General features: G+C 39.2%; 3 protein-coding genes across 3 annotated transcripts; all 3 read right to left on the reverse strand.

The window, feature by feature from the left end:
* Positions 1–594: 594 nt before the first annotated feature.
* slc22a3 (solute carrier family 22 member 3) lies at positions 595–5353 on the reverse strand. Its single transcript, XM_054613446.1, has 11 exons — positions 4729–5353; positions 4476–4579; positions 4211–4365; positions 3413–3581; positions 2833–2950; positions 2614–2717; positions 2289–2503; positions 2072–2180; positions 1605–1717; positions 1385–1484; positions 595–1130 (listed from the first exon to the last, which is right to left on the reverse strand). The coding sequence occupies exons 1-11, from the start codon at positions 5125–5127 to the stop codon at positions 1076–1078; spliced, it is 1641 nt and encodes a 546-aa protein (XP_054469421.1). The 5' UTR covers positions 5128–5353; the 3' UTR covers positions 595–1075.
* A 1355-nt stretch (positions 5354–6708) lies between these two features.
* On the reverse strand, positions 6709–11259 carry LOC129103698 (uncharacterized). The gene is made up of 9 exons (XM_054614283.1): positions 11154–11259; positions 10866–10959; positions 10657–10710; positions 9940–9985; positions 9725–9855; positions 9507–9621; positions 8321–8443; positions 8097–8234; positions 6709–7760 (listed from the first exon to the last, which is right to left on the reverse strand). The coding sequence occupies exons 1-9, from the start codon at positions 11251–11253 to the stop codon at positions 7653–7655; spliced, it is 909 nt and encodes a 302-aa protein (XP_054470258.1). The 5' UTR covers positions 11254–11259; the 3' UTR covers positions 6709–7652.
* Positions 11260–12201: 942 nt separating this feature from the next.
* On the reverse strand, positions 12202–16161 carry txlnbb (taxilin beta b). The gene is made up of 9 exons (XM_054613676.1): positions 15939–16161; positions 15537–15628; positions 15259–15429; positions 13936–14130; positions 13576–13695; positions 13390–13464; positions 13204–13296; positions 12864–12959; positions 12202–12732 (listed from the first exon to the last, which is right to left on the reverse strand). The coding sequence occupies exons 1-9, from the start codon at positions 16159–16161 to the stop codon at positions 12202–12204; spliced, it is 1596 nt and encodes a 531-aa protein (XP_054469651.1).
* Positions 16162–19374: the final 3213 nt, after the last annotated feature.

A 19374-nucleotide genomic window follows, 5' to 3' on the forward strand; every position in this document is an offset into this window, starting at 1 on the left:
CCGTCCCAAAGGATTCCCATCTCTATAGTCCAGAACCAAATTGGATCTGTCATTTTCTTTTTAATCTTCATCATATCATTTCCATGAGAAAAAGTGCATGTTTTGATTTCTCAAGAGTGTTTACTCGCACAATTTTTTTTTTTACATGTATTTAAAGCTTTTATAGTATATTTTAACCATGCTGCAGAAGTCCTCGTGCGATGCTGACAGTGTCCCAGTCACCATGAGGTATTTCCATCCTTGTTTTTCCGCAGCAACACAGATATCTACGCTTGAGGGAATCCCACTTCTCATGCATACCAGGGATTTTCAACACAATTTATGGTTACATGTTTACCCATTCAGTCAACCTTATGAATGTAGGGCAGCTTTTGTTGGCTGCTGTGAAGCTTTCTGGGTGAACATACAATGGAACAAAAGCCTGAACTCAATTAGATATACAGTATACCATTTAAAGAACTTAACAATCCAGGGTATTGTTGTCTGGATGTTGGAAAAATGCAGAGAAGACGCCTTTCAGTAGGAGAAACATATGATGATAGTATCTGCCCTGATGATCCAGTTGAGAAACATGAACAAGGCTACAGCCCATCAGCATAATTCTTTTTATTTGCATTATGAAATTGAAAGAACTCAGAGAGTGCTGTGTCAAAGTTACATAAATCTTCCACATTTTGTTATATAAGAAAAGCATTTTATGAATAGTATAAAAGAAAAACTTTGAATTGACTGATGCGGCCATGATTTCTGGAGGATGAACAATCCGCTCTGGAGTTATGTCCATTTAAATTTAGCATGCTGCTGTAGCGCCACATACTGTAGTGTACGTCCTTGTACAGTTTATAGGGTTGCTTCGAGTTGATATGTGCATGTCATTTGACTTTTGGAAACAAGTGCATGGTGTGTTGTAGCAGTTGATGTCAGACAAACCTTTTGGACTTTTCTACTTATGATACTGATCCATAGGATCTTCTTGTTAGTAGGATTGGTTTCTGTTGGTTTTGGTCTTTTCACAGGATTTATTTACTTATTAGAAAATATGTACAACAAAATAATACAGTAATGTTCCAGGTCTTTAAGGCTTCAATCCTAAAAGGAAGCCCTCTGCATCCTTGGACTTGTCTTTCCCTCTGTCAGAAAACAGAAAATACAAATTTACAAGCATATTCTTGTCAGTTTCAGAGATTTTCACCTTTTCTGGCACCTTTCATGCCACCTTCCCAGCTCCTGACACTTGCCTGTTATGTCCTAACACTTTTCTGCTTGATCTATTTACCTTCCTCTTTCCTGTCATACTCAAACATTTTTGAGAAATAGGGAGTTGTATTTGTTGTCTTTTTGTTGTTTTTGCACTTATAATGTCATTTTGAAATGATCATTTTACCTCTCTAGATTCTCCACGTCCTCTATGGTATCTGGCAGGGCGACTCCGCTCATCTCTGGCAACCATGTCACCAATCCGCTGTACAGCACCGACATCACACCTGAAACAAAGGTAAGGCACTTTTTTGCTATGGAATGGTTTTAATTGTCCGTATGTATCGTTTTCGAGAGCTAAAGCATTTGACGAACATTGTGGCAGGTAGAGGAAGACTGAAATTTACCGTAAAGTAAAAGAGGCAGATCCTGCCAGATACTGGCCAGTCTGTAGAGCAGAAATGGGGCCACAATTGCTCCAAAGTCGCTGGCTGAAGAGCACACTGAGACACCCATATTTCTGTGAGAAATTGAAAAGCAAATCAAGCCACAATCAAGTTAGACCTTCAGAATGTCTTTTCCTTTTAGCTTGCAGATATTGTCTGCTTCTTTCCAGACATCTGCCGCTCCATATTTTTCTTTTCTTCTTTCTTTCCATTCATGGTTCGAATTTCACAAAGTAATGCTGCCTTGTTCTTTTTGTCAATATCGTTGAGTATGTGGTTGCCTTGTTTGAATCAACTCTATTGGAATTGTGGATGGACAATGTCGATCGATGCGTCTGAGTTTACGTTCAGCATGAACACCCACATGCTGATTTTACATAGCACACGAAAAACAAATGAATATGTGCCAACTCTCATTGGATTCTCACCTCAAAGATGTTGGATACAACTCTGTGTTTGCAAAGTTCAAGGTCTCAAATCCAATGGCAACAGCAAGCCTCCCAAGGATCACCACCGACTTTTTCAACCAGGAAAAATCTGTAGTTAAGACAGAGAAGACAAAATCCAAGCAGAGGCCAGATCAATTTACCAACCAACAACGGTTTTACCTATGATTGTTCAGAAATGACGTTCAGCTGCACCTACCCGAGGAGATGAAGGGGGTAACGAGGCAGGCGATGCCACCGGTTAAGTTTGCGATGGACAGGAGGCAGCGTCGGCCGACTCTGTCGACCAGCAGGTAGAAGATGAGGCCGGTGGGGAGCTCCACCGCAGCAGAGATGAAGAAATCCAAGAAGACGTTGTCGCCTGTGATCCCAAGCCGCAAGATCAGGCCTTGAAACACAATGGTACTGGTAAACCTGGATGAGAGGAATATTGAGTAAAAAGTATTTTTTTTAATTACCAGCACATCCTAATATAGTATTTTATAGTATCATGTGGAAGGAAGTAACTTTTCAAACCCACTTACCAAGCATAAATTAATATTAGTGTGTTTTTTCTTATACTTGGTGTCCTAAACAAATCCACAACGGATACATGATTCACAACTTTCTTTTCTTCCTGAAGAAGTATCTGAAAAAGAATGTATTGAACGGTTAATCAGATTTCCAGATTTGCATTTGCATTGACGAAGGCAAAGGTAATTAAGGATTTAAGCAGGATATACATTGTAGACATGCTGTCATACCTCTGGAAGATTATGTGGTAAAGATCTCCCGTTGCATTTTGCAATTTCCGCAGCAACTTTCAAGGCCTCTGTAGTTCTTTTTTGTGCGAACAGCCAACGTGGAGATTCTGGAACAATCCTTTAACAACAAAACGCAAGTTTGTAGCTTATTGTATTTTACAGCTACCTGCCTATTAATAAAACAGACATACAGCGCTCGGCGGGTATACCGCTTCATCCTTATGCTTATAACTTTATAACACAACAATAAGTAACCCACAACTTACTTTTTTTTAACTGGTAAAACACCATGGCACACAATACACAACAATGTATAAAACTAATAATCGTACATTTACAAATTAACATCGCTGAATGGCATCATTTTGTGGGTCCAAGCAAAACCTTAAGTAATTAAAGACTTCAGTATATACATGATGATACTACAAACCTATATAAAGGCAAAGTCAAGTAAAAAAAATAGATAGAAATACTGTGATAAACCGTGAAACTGCAAGAATCCTGAAAAAAATACTGTGATACAGATTTTTGGCCATACTGCCCAACACTACTGCCATATTTGAGGAAAATGTATGTATACCAGTGGTAAAAGATAAACAGGATGCAGGGAAGACTCATGATCATCTGCAGAGTCCTCCAGGAGGACAGGGAGTAAGCCAGACCTGGCAGGATGACCATACCGATGGAGTAGAAAGTCCGGCTCACCATGGACACAAACTTTCTGTTGTTTGATCCAAAGAACTCTATCACTGTAACAAAAAATATATATGTTTTAGCAGACAGAATCACCTCTTCCACATATATTTGCCAAAATACAGATGACAGGCGCTGGTTATAAAACATTACTATCAGACAATATGACTGACATCAATGAATAGAATAACACTGGGAATTAAATAATTATAAATAACTATGGTGGCAGGTATAGGATGACTGAATAATTATAAATAAAAAAATGTCCAGTCATCAAAAGGCTACTCCGTATACTCAGTATACTCAGTATGTAGAATGACCCATTTCAAAAATATATATATTTACGGTAGGCCTATGTCTTTGGATTATATGTATTGATGCATAAATGTGGCATCTGCAAAAGGTTGAGCTAATTTAACCACTTTATATACTTAATAAATAGGATATATACATCTGAATACGCAGAGTAGCCTTACTAGTAACTAATATTGTCAAATAAAAGTAGTGAAGGTAAAAGTACAATATTTCCCTCTAAGATGTAGTAGAAGTAAAGAGGTACTTGAGTAGCCTAAATGTACTTAGTTACGTTCCACCACTGCCAGAACAAACATTTACAGAGCGCAAAGTTTATCATAGATGTTGCTTCTTAATTTTGAACAGCAGAATGATCCATGTTGGAACATACCAAGCACATAGGTGGCCGTCCATGCTCCCTTTCCGCAAAACCCTTGTACAAACCGAAAGACAAGCAACAGCGGGTACCATGGCGACAGCATTACCCCTATGCCTGAGATACCAAGGCCAACCATCGACGCAATAAAACAGGGCTTTCTGCCAAACCTGTGAAAAGACCATTATTATTATTATTTGAACATATTAAAAACTCAAAAGCTGCTCAGTGTAAATTGTAAAAGGGGGGAGTTATTGAAACTAAACAGTGCGTAACAAACCTGTCAGCCAAGTAGCCAGTGACAAAAGCGCCAATAAAATATCCAAATGCCAGGAAAACTTGATTCAAATCAGCGAGCCAGGATTTCTCACAGATCAATAAGAACTAAGAGGAGAAAAAAACCAAAAACAAATCTTAATTAGAAAAAAAAAGGTATATTATCTATGACATTATAAGATGGCGGTGCAGCCTCATATTTTCCTATTTCTAACACGATTTATGTTAGTAGGTAAAAAAAGGGCAATAGACCTTACCTCAGAAACAATCGTGCTGTGGCTTTTATCGAACACCCACCGGCCATCACAAGGCACCAGCTGGGTTGCATTATGAGCCGTCAGCCAGTCAAGCTCATTGCATTTGTTCTGGCTTTTGCTCCAGTCCAATTCAAACCTCTGACAGCTGCTGAAGGGTCCCGACTGTTCGGACTGGGGAACAGTGACTTCTCGCACCTCCAAATCGGTCCAGCCACATTGCTCCTGGAGGAGCTCGGATCCAGGACTCCAACACCAGTGATCTGGAGTGTGCCCAATGAAAACAACCCCGACAAGTGTGAATGCAAAAAATATCAGTGGAATTGAACCAAGCGTAACAATCTTCTTCTGAAAAGGCCCAAAGTCTCCTATGTGGTCAATGAGTTTGTCTACATTTGCCATCTCTGCTGATTTGTCTAAAGGCTGAAGTAAGATTCTGAGTCTGATGGAGCAGCCGGGAAGAGACGGGCTTTTAAGTAAACGAGCGGAGCACGAGATCAAAGTCCTTCTTTCTTTCTCACTTCTTGAGTTAACCGATCATATTTTCAAGGAACTGAGCAAGCTTATCTTGAAAAAACATATACTTGCCTGTGATTTATGGACCCTGGGCTTTACTTAATTTTATCAACATTCTTCCAATCAGGGAAACACATTAACTTTCTCTTCAGTGGGCATTTGGATCATTGCTTTTATTTTTAATTAACTGAATTAATACATAATCTACGAAGAACCCCATCTGTAGCACAAAGGTTTGTTTAAACTAATGCACCTTCCGGAAACGCTTTGTCCTTATTCCTTTTTTTAAATCTCCTTTTATCTCCATTGCCATGACATTTTTACAGACATTCATTGTCCCAAGATGATGAATCCTGATGACTTGGTGACTTGGTGACCTTGGAGCCATCAGAAGGTTGACACTTTTTGATTTTAGTGAAATATCTTGACAACTAATGGATGAATTGGGATGGCACTTAGTACAGTAATCCCTATCTCCTCAGTATAAACAATAATAACTTTATCAGGTCATTTTAATGTAATAAACAGTGTAAATGTAACACTAAGATTGCGTCCTTGGTAAACATTATACCTGAGACTAGTACAACCTTCACCTACAGTGGCCCATGGGTGACAGTATTTGCAATAGTTGCAATGGCATAAGAACATTTGGCAAGAGTATTCCTAAACATTGAAGTCATTAGCTTAAGTTTTGCCCCGAGCCTCTGTGAAATGTATACATTGATTTAGCATAATTGTTCTCCCCATGTTCTGGCTACCAAGTAGAGGTTTTTACCCCCAAAAACACATGTCAGGGGCCTGTGCCACAAAGATGTTATGATGTTATGAAGCTAAAAGTTGTTATTACAAAAGATAGGGTTTGAATAAGTAATCAAAATCATTTCTGTACTTTTGAATATCGGCAAACGTGATCCGGGGCCCGTCTGGATGAAATTAGAAAAATGTTACCCATAATATTTCCTCATGGTAGTTTCACCAGACAAAAGCATCAAACCACCTTGTAATGCTTCCTATCCCTGTGGCTGTTTTGTCATTTTCACTGAACCCTTAACCCTTAAAAATACACTCAATGTAGCAATAATGTAATCATTAACCAAACATGCAGCATTTCAGAGAAACAAGATGCACTTTAATCAGTTACTGAGTTTTGCGCTTGCAAAAGCTAATATAATATATTCCAAGAATGACTCCTATCATGATATAACTGGTTAGACAACCTTTCTGTTATGTGCTTTTCTGTATGGTGCCAGTGCACATGGAACCATACACTGAATATGTATACAGTATATTAGATATGTTTGGTAGTTTCCTTAGTCTTCAACTTGTGAACTGAATATTTTTTATAGTAGTTTTTAAAATAGTTTTTTTGTTGGTTGGACAAACCATAATTTAAAGACGTCACTTGAACCCTTGAAATTGTGGTTTTATAGACAGGACAGATTAATAAACGAATCAATAAAATAGTTTTTAAATTATTTATTGGTGAAAATAACTGTTAATTGCAGCCCTACTTATCCACAAGTGTATTTGTGCAGTCTTAGTGTGCACAGAAATATTTATTTTGTCACATCAATGTACGCTGTTAGGATTGGAACAAAAAAAAAGAAAGATCTCAGTGGACAAAATAATAGAAACACCTAAGAATATAACCAATTGCAGAGATTACATTACATTACAGTCATTTAGCAGACGCTTTTATCCAAAGCGACTTACAGTCAGTAGTATATTACATATCATTCAATTCACACACTGATGACAGGCTACCATGCAAGGTGCCACCATCAGACTCTAACTAACATTCATGCAACATCCAGTCCACACCGATGGCAAGCCTTCGGGAGCAACTTGGGGTTAAGTGTCTTGCCCAAGGACACATCGACTGCCGAAGCCGGGTATCGAACCACCGACCCTCTGATTGGAGAACTACCTTGCTCTCCACTACGCCACAGCCGCCGTGTCGAGATTACAGTCTCGACACCTTAAGTAGCAAATCAAAGTTAAGATTTGTTGCAGGGTTTTCCTTCGGATCTAATTCATTTGTTGGGTGTTCCTGTTATTTTGTCCTCCCGTTCTATATGTTGCAGTGAAAGGTATAACATAAGAGGAAGCTTGATGGTTATATTTTATACCACACTGGCCGACTGCTTTAAATGCGATTTTTATTCGAAAGTCTGGTAAATTGTATCATTAATACTTTATTTAATGTATCCATCACATCACATCTGTTATCAACAAGTTGACATCTTCTATTTGTTGCTTAAAGATGCCTGTCGCACAATATTATGAGTTTACAGCATGGTCTGTAGCAATTACTCGTATTTTAATCTGGTAAAAGAAGCTTGTCAGCTGACATCACCTGTTTTTTTGCTCTCCTTTAATAAACCTGAGTGGTGCATGAAGGAGCTTTATCTTCACTGTGCAGATAAAATGTCTTCCACTGAAGGTCTGTCTACGGGACTCTGACAGCAGTGAGCGAGCAGCACCCTCCCATGTTCGTCCAAAACAAAGTCGCCTCCCAGCTACAAAAATACATAGGAAGCAAAATGTGGAAATGTTAAAACCTAAATGTTATTAGAAAAATACATGTATTATATAAAATTGTTAAGAATGGAAAATTAAAGTCATGAATTATTAATGTTTATTTTGAATGCACATTTTTTTATCAGAAATATATATTATCTGAACTCAAATGTTTTATTCTTCACCCTCACATAGTTCAGACACATTTGCACATGCGCTTCCTTTTATTATTGTATTGTTACTGGTTGAATAAGAAGTTTCACTGCAGAATAGACTTTACGGACATAAGGCCTCAAATGTCTTCTCTTCTACTTGAAGCTGCGAGCATTATTCACCTGAAACATGTCGTCTTGAATCGATGGAAGCCCTCTTGGAAACTCCATGTTGTCCACCACGTATTCAGCATAGAGCAGCATGTTCCTAAAGTTCAATACTTTCTTCACCGACGCTCCCAGGCCGAATGCAGCGTACATCTGCAGCAGGCGACAGAGTTTACCGTTATTAGGAAAGGTTTGAACTGTGTATTCTGTATTATCGTTGCCTGCCGTTGACCTCTGACCTTTCTCTCAGGGTCCAACAGCATGTCGTACTGACAGCTAGTCTCCTGCAGCCAGTGTGAAGCTCCCTCATTACAGCCGAAAGAAACCACCACCACCTCAATTGAGTGTGCATCCAGGGAACTCTGAAAAGTAATGACATATTTACTGAGTTAAATGTAATTTATGACAGATTGAATTAAAAAACTGAGATTAGGGATGATAGGAAATCCAACCTAGATTCACTTACTTAATAGTCATAACTGTAAGAGAACATGCGCAAGGTTTTAAAGGAGGATTGTAACATCCGAAGACAGCTGTGCCAAATATTGAAGTCTGATTTTCCAGCGTTCTTTTTGTTTTTTTCAAACAGTTAAATGATTATTTTAGAGATTGAGATGCTGCATAACTGTAGTTAATGGGTGGCTTCATTTGCTTCCTTACTGACGAGCTTTCTGACAGGAACTTGACTGGACACTTTCCAGTTTTTTGCTCTCTGATTATGGGAAATACACTTTACTCAAACTTAATGTGATTATGGACCTATAGCTCATAACAGAACATGCTTCAATTCCCAAACAATTTTTTCTCAATTATTTTATTAATTAAATGAAATAAAAAAACTACATGCATGCCAAGCATGAGCACATCATCATGTTTTAACTATCTGCACTCAATACAGTAGAAGTAAAGTACAAGATGTGCATGTAAAATGGAGTGGTAGGCCAAGCCATGTACACATATGTGGTTTAGATAATGACCAGATATTTAAATCCAACTCCTTCATGATTTTATTCCACAACAAGAGTTTCATTTTCATATAAAAAAACATTTGTGTTTTTTGCATTTTCATATTAAAGTCTAAAATACCTGCTTCTTTTACAAAGTAATTAGTTTAGCAACGTTTTGGAGGACGACTGACGCGTGGTGGAAGTCTAGCGCCCACCCTTTGGTTTCCCCTCAGCTCTGTCAGCACGTTTGCTGTAGTTTCAGCGCTAGCAGTCTCAGCACCGTTAGCTACAAGACGCTTGCTCAGGTGTCGCCATGTTGAAAGTCCTTGAGAGGCAATCAAAATGCTCACAATCTTGTATTATGCATCTTTGAAAATCTCTCATGTAATATTGTATTTTGCAGTTGGCTACTGTAGTATCTGTCTGAACAGGCGAGGAACAAAAGTATTGCAGTAAACATGAACTCTCCAGCGTTTACCTGATTCTTCTTTAGATCCTCAAGGTGGAGACGGCAGAGTAGACAGGAGAACTGACGGATTAACACCAGCAGGATCTTTTTACCTTTCCCAAGATATTTCTCTAGTATCACTGTTCTGCAAAACACATCGAATAGGCCACATTAACACAAAGGTTTTAGGCAGATTATGAAATTTTGAACTTGCAGTGTTTATTTGAATTTCAATCAATGAATCAAACTTACTCTCTTGTCTGGCATCGATGAGAGATGTTTCTGGTGAAATACATTTTGACTGATGGTCCCTGTCTAATGTTTTAGCACTCAGTTGTAACTCATCATCCAAACGCTGCATGAAGGCATCCCACTGCACCTGTGTTACATCGGCCACAGTCAGTAAAAAGTAAATGCCCTGATGAGAATATTTTTGAAAATATTTACGATGTCAGTTACTCACTTCTAGTTGCTGAAAGTCCTGCACAGCGTTCTGCAAAGCAGCACAGCTGGAGACGTCACAATAAAAGTTTTTTACTATTGTTTCAGTTTATAGAGACTTTGAGATTTTTGTTATCCCTCAGCAGATTCTCAACCACGTCAGCGTGAAGGTTACAGCAGCTTTGGTGGCTTCAGTCAGACTAGATTCTCTACAGTATTAACATGCTGAAATACATTTTGAAAGGTGTAAAAATAAAAGTTTAAGCTGTGTATTTTTGATGACCAGGGCTAACTAATTAATCAAACATATATTTAAATAGTCATTCCTCATTGTGTTTGGAAGTTTAGGTGCAAATGTTCAGAGATCAAGTGACTTGCTTCATTAAGAAGAAAATATATTTTCTTCACTCTTACTAGGGCTGCAGTCATCTTTTTTTCTAAATGATTAAACTGCTTAGTTTTTTCAATTAATAGATTAGTTGTTTAATCTATAAAATGCCAGAAAAAAGTGGGCAATGATTTCCTAAAGCCTAAATTGATGTCCTTGAATAGCTTGTTGTGTCTGACCAAATCAAAAATGATTGTTTTATTATCACATATGACAAAGAACCAAAAACAAATGATCACAATCAAGAAGCTGAAACTAAACATTTGGTATTTCTCAAAACGATTTGAAAAACAATAAATTGGAGAATATTTTTCTGATCATCACTTCATTTTTTTCAGCTTTAGCTCTTACTGATTGTTTTTCCTCCAGATGTCTTCTGCATCGTTTTTCCTCTTAACAGACAAACTGTGAAATTAGAAAAAAAAAAAGTAAACACCTTATCTCTGCATGTCAAAAAAAGCAAAGCTTAATCTGTTCTGCTATGAAGTTCTGTTGACTTTTTTATTTTAGCAGAAATGATATTTATAGCCTGTTTGTATACTGTGTGTACGGCTCATGACCTTCTGTACAAAGCTGCTCCGGCTTCAATCAGACCCAGCACAGACTGTTTTTGCTCGATGCGGATTTTCTGCCTGATGAATACGTGGATAGAGTCTGCATGGGATAAAGTGAATGACTTAATGTTTGACAGTCTTTAGGTTCAGTCTTTAGGTCTAATGATTGACAGGCCTCATGCTTTCTCCCACTCATGGTACAACCATTAATCTTGTGCCAACTGCGGAGCAAGCTGTCTGCATGTCTTTTTTTTTTTTTCTGTGCACACGTCGTCCCCACAAAAGGCTGCCTACCTTCTCTACTCTCCTTCTCGGCGATATACAGCAGAGCTTTTCCTTTTTCAACAAAAGCTGTGAGAGCTTTCGCTGTAGCACGGTCTGCCTTTTCAGCCATTTTCTGTCTTTGTTTGGTTTCTAATAGTTGCATAAGAGATGCAGGTTCTTATCAGTGCACGTGGTGAAATAATCTCCGCTTTCTATCGAAGTCCACTCTCGGTAAAATGGGGAACAAAAGGTTTTCAGTTTGAGCTCATTTTAAAGGGTACTCCACTGCTTGAGAGAATGGTTGTATAATATGTTATGTGGCTCTGGAAGGAGCTTTGTCAGTTCTGAGAAAGTTACTGATTTGATAACACATTCATTTATTTTGGAAATGCAACGCAAAACTAGAAGAGTGCCTGTAAAAGTCTTCTGGTTTGTAGGGGTAAAATAACAGAATTACGAATAGGTGGATCTGAGCAGCTGGAAGTCTTTCCCCACATTCTGTAATCTCCTACATTTATTTTCTTTAAACAATAATCATTGTCACAATCACAATTTTACATAGAAACACAGGATTTTTCGGAATTTGTCAGCTTGTCATCGGGGATGGCTCTGAATACTACAATACCCATGAGCCTCGGCCGCTGTTTCTAAGGAGAAGAAGTCGCAAATGCAGATGCACAAATTTCAAAATGCTTCTGTGTTGTAGTTGTTACCACAAAACATGGCCTATAGTGTCTAAATTATTTTAGAATTGAACAGATTTTAAGCTCTGATTGGATGTCTCTTGCTGAAGTTCACCTTGGGAGTCGTAGTTCACTTTTAGTACACAGTCTTGCACCTTTTCAAAGAACCAGATATTTTCTTATGCAGTTGTTAATCTTTTGTATTGATGATCAATCACAACAAGCTAAGCAGTGGACGCGAGTCAAAACTTTTGATCTGTGGGTTTGAAAAGGCATAAAACTATTTATTTGTAGTTGGACTTCAAACACTGAACACAAAGCCAGCTTTGCCATTTTTCTTTTTATTGCTCTGTATCTCACACCAGCCAGATTTCTTCACCACGTTAGTTTCAGCATTAATCAACCGACTCCATTTCCAAATCTCTCTCTCCTTGGCATCCGTCGTCTTCGACCTCCGGGAGGTGTTCGCCGTTGGTCTCCTCTATGTGGTTCTCCCCTGTGTGGTTCTCCTCTGGCTCTTGGACGCCCTCGGAGAGTTCTTGTGATTGGCTGACGGCTGTTTCTGTGGGTAAAACATGAGAGATTGTGAAAGAGCCGGCGATCTCCTTCAGGCGGCTCTGCTCGGCCTTCAGTTTATCCAGTTCCTTGGTCATTGGGGTTTGGGGTGTTGGCTTCCCAGCGGGGGCAGCGGAGGCGGGAGCTTCAGTTTCCTGGACGGGGTCTGCGTCTTTAGGGACTTCAGGGGTCACCAGCTCCTCGGGGCCCTCTTTCTCCGTTGGCTCTGCACTGTTGATGTGTGGTTGAGTTCCAGCTCCTTGCACCTTCTCAAAGAGAGTCTTCCTCTCCTCTTGCAAAGCCCTGCACAGATTCTCGAGCTTCTGGTTCTTGATGTTGATGAGCTCAAACTCCTTTTCCTTGATTGCTTTCTGTATTGGAATATAATGCAAGAAAAGTAAAATTTGGTGGAAACTTTTGTCTATTCTTGTAAAAAAAAAAAGAGACCAACAACCAAATCTTTGTATTGGGCTATAAATGACCAAAGAAAAATGTTCCTTACATCTGAAACCATGTCGAGGAGACTCTTGTTGCAGTTATCAAAGCGACTCTTCCACGACTGGTTCTCTTTATCCAGCTTTTTCATTTTCTTGGCCATCTACACCGCAAAAAAAAACAAAAAAACACGTTACAGAGTACACAACCAAAGCCACTTCCCAAAATAGCAGCCACAATAGAATGTATGATCAATACGGTTTGTCAGATTTAGTGTTAGCGTAAATCTCATGGGAATAATTTTTCTTATTTCTGTTTTTATCATGTTATCATTCCCAGATAAACTAAATAACATAACAGATATCACGAAGCCAACTTCAAATGTTCTGTAAAACCAGTCTTCTTACTTTGTCCATGTCCTGTTTGAAGTCGCTGTAGACGCTGTTACTCTTTGATACCGTGCCCTGGAATTCATCAAACTTCTTGGAGTACATCTCGAGCTGAGGAGAGATGGTGAGAAAAACGTTATGCGTGCCTCTATAGCGGCCGTAAAAACAAGTCGATTTGGCTCCTGATGGCCCCCGCTACTGTACCTGGATCCTCATATCGTTTTCTTGCTCCCTCATGACCTTCAGTTTCGCTTTATATTCTGTCATCTGTTTATGCATCTGTTGGAAAATTAAAATGGTCGATGAAAATTAGCGTTAGGGATTTTAAAATGCAGACATGTTCTTAGAAAATGCTCGGAGCGCTTGACAAATCTGATGCGCGAAACGTACCAGCTCTCTTTCCAGCTTGTGCGTGTCCTCCGTCTCCTTCAGTATCATGTTGGCCTGCGTGAGTTTGGTATCCAGCAGCTTTTCTTTCAGGTCTCTGTGTTTGAAGACCTTTTCCAGGTTCTGGAAGACAATTTATTAGAGAAAGCTGTTTCATTTCTTGCTCAGGGAGGCTACATAAAACCAAAAATACTGTAGCTAATACATGTAAGACCTGTGAAATGGGCAAATTATTTATGTGTGTGAAACTGACACGGAGGCCCAGATGTGTGAGGTCTGAGCACGGTTCAGGTAGTGTCGGGATGCATTGCATGAAAGTCTGTTTTGAACCCATGTGTGCTCAGCACGTCTGGGGATCCGTACCGCCTCTCGCTGGTCGTATTGTGAAATGAGTCCCTTCAGTTTCTCTGCCAGCGCGCTGTTCTCCTGGCACAGCTTGGTGTTGCGGCCGCTGTGTTCCTCGATTTGGGCCTGAATCTCACTCAGCGTCCCCTGGAAATGGGTGGTGATCTCTTTCCTCTTCAGGTCGTCCTCTCTGCACCTCTGCAGGGTCTCTTCCTGCATTTCAGAGATGGATGTTAAAGGTCAAAACAACCTGGTATATGACACAATCAGCATATTGACATAGAGCTAGGGTCATCTTTAGTTTGTCATTTGATTTTATACAATTCCCAGGAGTCCATGCAACAGTGAAATGTGTAAAATAGCTGTGGTTAAACCCTCTGCCCCCCCCCCCCTACAACTGAACAGCCTGACAAATGGGAAGATATTAGAGCAGCAACACATTATTTTCATTATCGATTAATCTTCTGATTATTTTCTCATTAAATTTTGGTTTGGTATAAAAAAAAAGTCAGAGGAAAGTAAGAACGCCTTTCACAATTTCAAAAGAATTGACAATGATGTCTTGAAGCTGCATATTTTTTAATGACTAACGGTTTAATAATTAAAGATATATTTCTAAGTTTACTGTCACATTAACCCTCACATCTGAAAAGCTGTAATCAGATCGTGTTTGGCATTTTCGCCAGAAATTGAATGGTAAATTGATAATCAAAATAGTCGCTGACAATCAACTAATTGATTAATCAACTAATTGGTGCAAAGAAATTATTTGCTATTATAGTTGCTATAGAAGTTAGTAAAAAACACACTTATGGTTTATAAAATACTTTCCCCTGTTATATTCTGTTATTACTTCACACCTAAACTACTCAAGATGGTAACCTTTTAACCTCTTAGATACTTGGTATTATTAAAAAATGTCCCTTAAGGAATACATAGAGCAACAACATTTTCAGTAAAGCTTGGAGTGAAATATCTGCTCCTTTACATGCAGTGTAAATATATTGTAGATGTATTCAATATCTTGGTGAATTAGGAGGATCTCTTCTAGTACAAGATGTGAAATTGTCTGCTTGGCGTCACATGATTTGTGTCAGTTTGAGAGGTCAAATCCTGAGCTATGCCACAATTGTTGATCTTTGGTGCCAGCTGGTGTCACCTCCTCTAGAGCACAACATATGGTCACAACAGCCGGCAACGGAAATCAACCAACAACTAAACGGCAAATTCCAGGAGCTCAGATTAGATGCCATGCTTTTCAAGAGGTTTGGTGTTTAGTTATTCCTAAATATTACTTCCACTACTGAGAACAAGGAGCAGAACCGACAGGAGCCGGAGTACCTTTAAGGTCTTGTTGTGCCTCTGCAGCTCTCGGCAGAGACTCTCCAGTTTACTGCGAGCCAGCACGGCCCGGCTGTGCTCGCTCTGCAGCTGGTCCTTCTCCTTCATCACCTGGAGCAGCTTCTTCTGCAGAACTTTGAGCTGCTTCTGGTCACTCCGGTGCTCCTCCAACTGTGGAAATGCACAGAAGAATCCAACACATGCCCACAGGGGTAAAGATACACACCACTTCTATGTTTATCTCTTTCTATTTCATTTTCAATATTGCATCCACTCACCAGCTCAGCGTGCTTCTTGATGATGGCTTCCAGTTTCTGCTCTGGAGTGTTGAGTTTGTTCAAACTTTGCATCAGCAGCATGGCTTCTTTCCCTGAACAGCCACAGAGAATTAAACATCACTAGTCATTCACAAGTCAAGTTTGAGCTTAAATCATTTCGACTGCCCCTGTATCGAATATGGGACTAAGAGAAGTCTTATGCCGACTGTAAAAGGCTTGTGGAAATACTATTTTACCATCCTTTCTTTTGCAGATGGATGCACTTACACGGCATTACAGCTCTACTTACACACCTATCAGTTTCAGTGCAACTTGGACTTTTGCTGACGGAGCTGAATGAAACCCACCTTAGCTAAAAAATCAATAAAACATTTTGAGATTTATATAAAAAGAAAAAGAAACCTAGATTTTTGAGCATCTTCTTCTCCAGTTTCTGGTCCTTGCGGGTGTCTGGCACTTTGACGGCTGTGACCTCCTCTGTGTCCTCTGGCTCAGCGGGAATATCGTCAGCCTGGTAGGCGCTAATGATGTCCTCCAGCTGCTGGGCCAGGTCCTCTGTCAGGTCAATGTGCTGACCCTCGGCTGGCAGAGCCTCAGGACTCGTGGGTGCAGGACAAGCCTCCATTACTCTGTTGAGCTGTACTGGGAGAGAAACAATTGGTTTCTCTATATGAATAGGACCAACCGGTGTCCATCTTGGTAATGCGTCTTGGTTACCTTTTGAAGGCTAGTCTTGAATAATACTTAACTCAATGAACTTCTGTTTAACTGAAAGATAGATTTGTACTTTTCATCATGCAAAAGCTTTAGGCCTTTATCACAGCTGGCACTTTGCCTTCCTATAACAGGAAAACACAGGGGTGTTCCTAATAACATTAACAATGGCTGTTTACTATTTAAGTGTCCCAGTAGGTGACAGCTTGCACAATACCAGGATCCTGAAACTGAGTTATTATGTTATATTATTTATACCTGCGCCTTTCCTACTGGAAACGTGAAGAAGACCTAAATCAAAACTGATATATTGGCTGATAAACAGGATGATATTAGAGTTTTGCTGATTAGAGCTGCAGAGTAAGTCGATTAATCGATTAGTCTAAATACAGAAAATTAACTATTTCGATTACCGCTTTAATCATTTTTAAAGCACAAAAGCAAAACATTAGCTGGTTCCAGCTTCTCAGATGTGAGGATTTACTTCTTTTTTTTCGTGATATATGACAGTAAACTGGTTATCTTTGGGTTTTTGACCGTTGGCCGTACAAAACAGGGCATTTAAACCAGCTGTATATTCTGTGCTGAAGGAGCTCAGTGATAAATATAAGATCCCCTTTTGTAAACAATTGGAGCTGTGAAAGACTATATTCTTGTTCTTGAAAGCACATAATGCTTTTCTCTTAAGACAAGTCAAATTCAAGAAAATGCTTCCTTCTTTGATTAAAAAAAAAATGATTCAAGCCCAGTAAATCAAAGCGTTAGTGAAGCTTATTATTGTACCACAGTGTTTGTGCCTGTCTTACAATCTCACAGCCAGAGCCTGTTTACGTGCATAAAATTAGTGCAGCCTTCACACTGCTTTCACAAGCAGAGCACATGGCACCTGTTCCAGACCCCACAGGCTATTTTAGGAACTTCTTAATATGGGCAAGTTATTTATTTATTTCCAATCCACTCTTATTGATGTCAATGTCAGTGGTTGTGCGTACAAAAGCTGCATTTCCAACCTTGAAAAATGTCTGTATTACATAAGTGACCTCATCTATGTTCAATATTTTTTAAAAGGAGACAGATATCCAAATGAAAATTCCACTTGAAATAAATGACAGTCGGAAAATATTATAAATATTCATATCTTCACTGTGCAAAGGAACAATTAGAGGTGGTGCACAATCAGATAATCCAAACAAATATTAAGTATTGTTTCCATTCTTTACAAATGACTCGGGCAAGTCTCAATTGAGTCTCTCTCCTTCTCATTTTCAACAAAGCTTCAGAAAGCCATCAAATTCAAACAAACGGTTATAAGTACCTTTAAGAGCAAGAGAAGGTTTGGAAACCACTTCAACCACAGAATTCAAGGTTATTTGGATGCAATTCAAGTGTAAATGTCACGGAAGAAGCAGGGTAGCGAGCAAACAGGGTCTTACCAGGACCAAGGGCCAGAGTGGGAAAAGGAAGAGTGTGGAGGGGCTCGGGAGAGGGAGCCACCACAGATACAACAGCTGTGATAAGACCACCTCAAAATAAACCAGAGGAGCAGAGCTCACTCTGAGCAGAGAGAGGGAGGACAGAGGCACGGCATGTCTCTGTCCAGGACACCCATCGTCCTCTGATTGTAATGCAAGCGGGAATTGACACACAGTCGCTTCGTGTATGAATGCAATCAAAATGCTTCATCATTGAAAGTTTTTTATTTATTTATTTTTTCTGTTTAGATCTTGAGCAGCCATTTTATGCGATGCCTCTGCTGCTTAAAGCCATCGCAGCACTAACTTTATTTTAAGCTGCGATGCTGTTAACAGCCATATAATTATTCTAACAAATGGGCCTGACAGGCATAGTCACTGAGCAGGATTGAGAAAAAAAAAAAAAAAAAAATTAGATCTGTGTCTGTGATTGGCCAGAATTAGAACATACCTCCTCCCAAACCCAGAGAAGAGCCGGAATAGTGCACCACAAAGATCACAGTCATTTCCTCCCTTAATAAGTGGTTCACACATGCAGTAGAGTGCAGTACACGCTGAATGGGCTGTCAGCGTGTAATTTGACGCATCCTGAAAGTGGTTGAATATTACCCACAAGGTGAGAACTATTTTTTGGAAGAATTCATTTATTTCTCTTGTACCATGTTATGACTGCAGTAATCATTTTCCACCAGAGGATGTCACTGGTAGGAGTCTCACCAATTTTTCACTCTGGAGAGATTTCTTTTTTTTTTTTTTTTTTTTTTTTTTGTCCACCCCTCCGCCTGAAGGTAAAATGTGAATGATTTCATCTGATTCCCTGCGTGCTCTAATTCAAACAATCGTGAGTTATGCAGGAGGAAAGGCATGGAAGCCATTTTGAGTAATAAAGTCAAAGACATACATGAAATAAACTGCAACACACATCCTTGGGTTAGAAGTATATTCTTTTTAAAACAATTCTGAATTTAATCTGAAAAAGTAGAGCACCAAACAATAAAGTCCCCATAGCATAAAAGAGGCACTCCGTCCTGACTAACCAGTTTCGATGCAAATAGCTAAACAACGGGTTGGCTACTGAGGTGTTTTTTTTCCCTCAAAAGATCTTAGCTGAGAGGTAAAATGATTCGTCCTCTGTGTGATTTACAGGGAATTTCATAGACATGAGAGGCACAAAGCAGTTCAGTAAATATGAATACACAATTAAAAACGAAACACAAACACAATCTGAATACATACTGTATGCCAAAGCAAATGGAAGGCTTCACTTTCCCTTCACACGTTATGAGCATTCTGCACCGTCACGACAAATAAAAATACATGAAATCAAAGCTACAGACATCTTCAGAAAAGGGAAACACAGGATTAAAGCAGTGCACCTTTTAAATTCTTTTATGTAAACATGAGTGAACAAAGTGTTTTTTCTGATTTTGAAAAATTCATACTCAAACTGGTATCACAACCACTAGAAGATGTGAATACACTTTCTTTTTTTTTTTTTTTTTTAAAGATGAGACACACGGTGTTAGCGATCAACACTGTGCTATTTTCGCCCTCATTAAAACCTCCGTTACGTCAACTGCAGACTTGTTACCTCTTAAAGAGATATAAACAATCCACATAAAAAGTTCTCAGAATTCAACACTGCAAAAATA

This window comes from Anoplopoma fimbria, chromosome 15, assembly GCF_027596085.1.
Source record: "Anoplopoma fimbria isolate UVic2021 breed Golden Eagle Sablefish chromosome 15, Afim_UVic_2022, whole genome shotgun sequence".
Lineage (NCBI taxonomy): Eukaryota > Metazoa > Chordata > Actinopteri > Perciformes > Anoplopomatidae > Anoplopoma > Anoplopoma fimbria.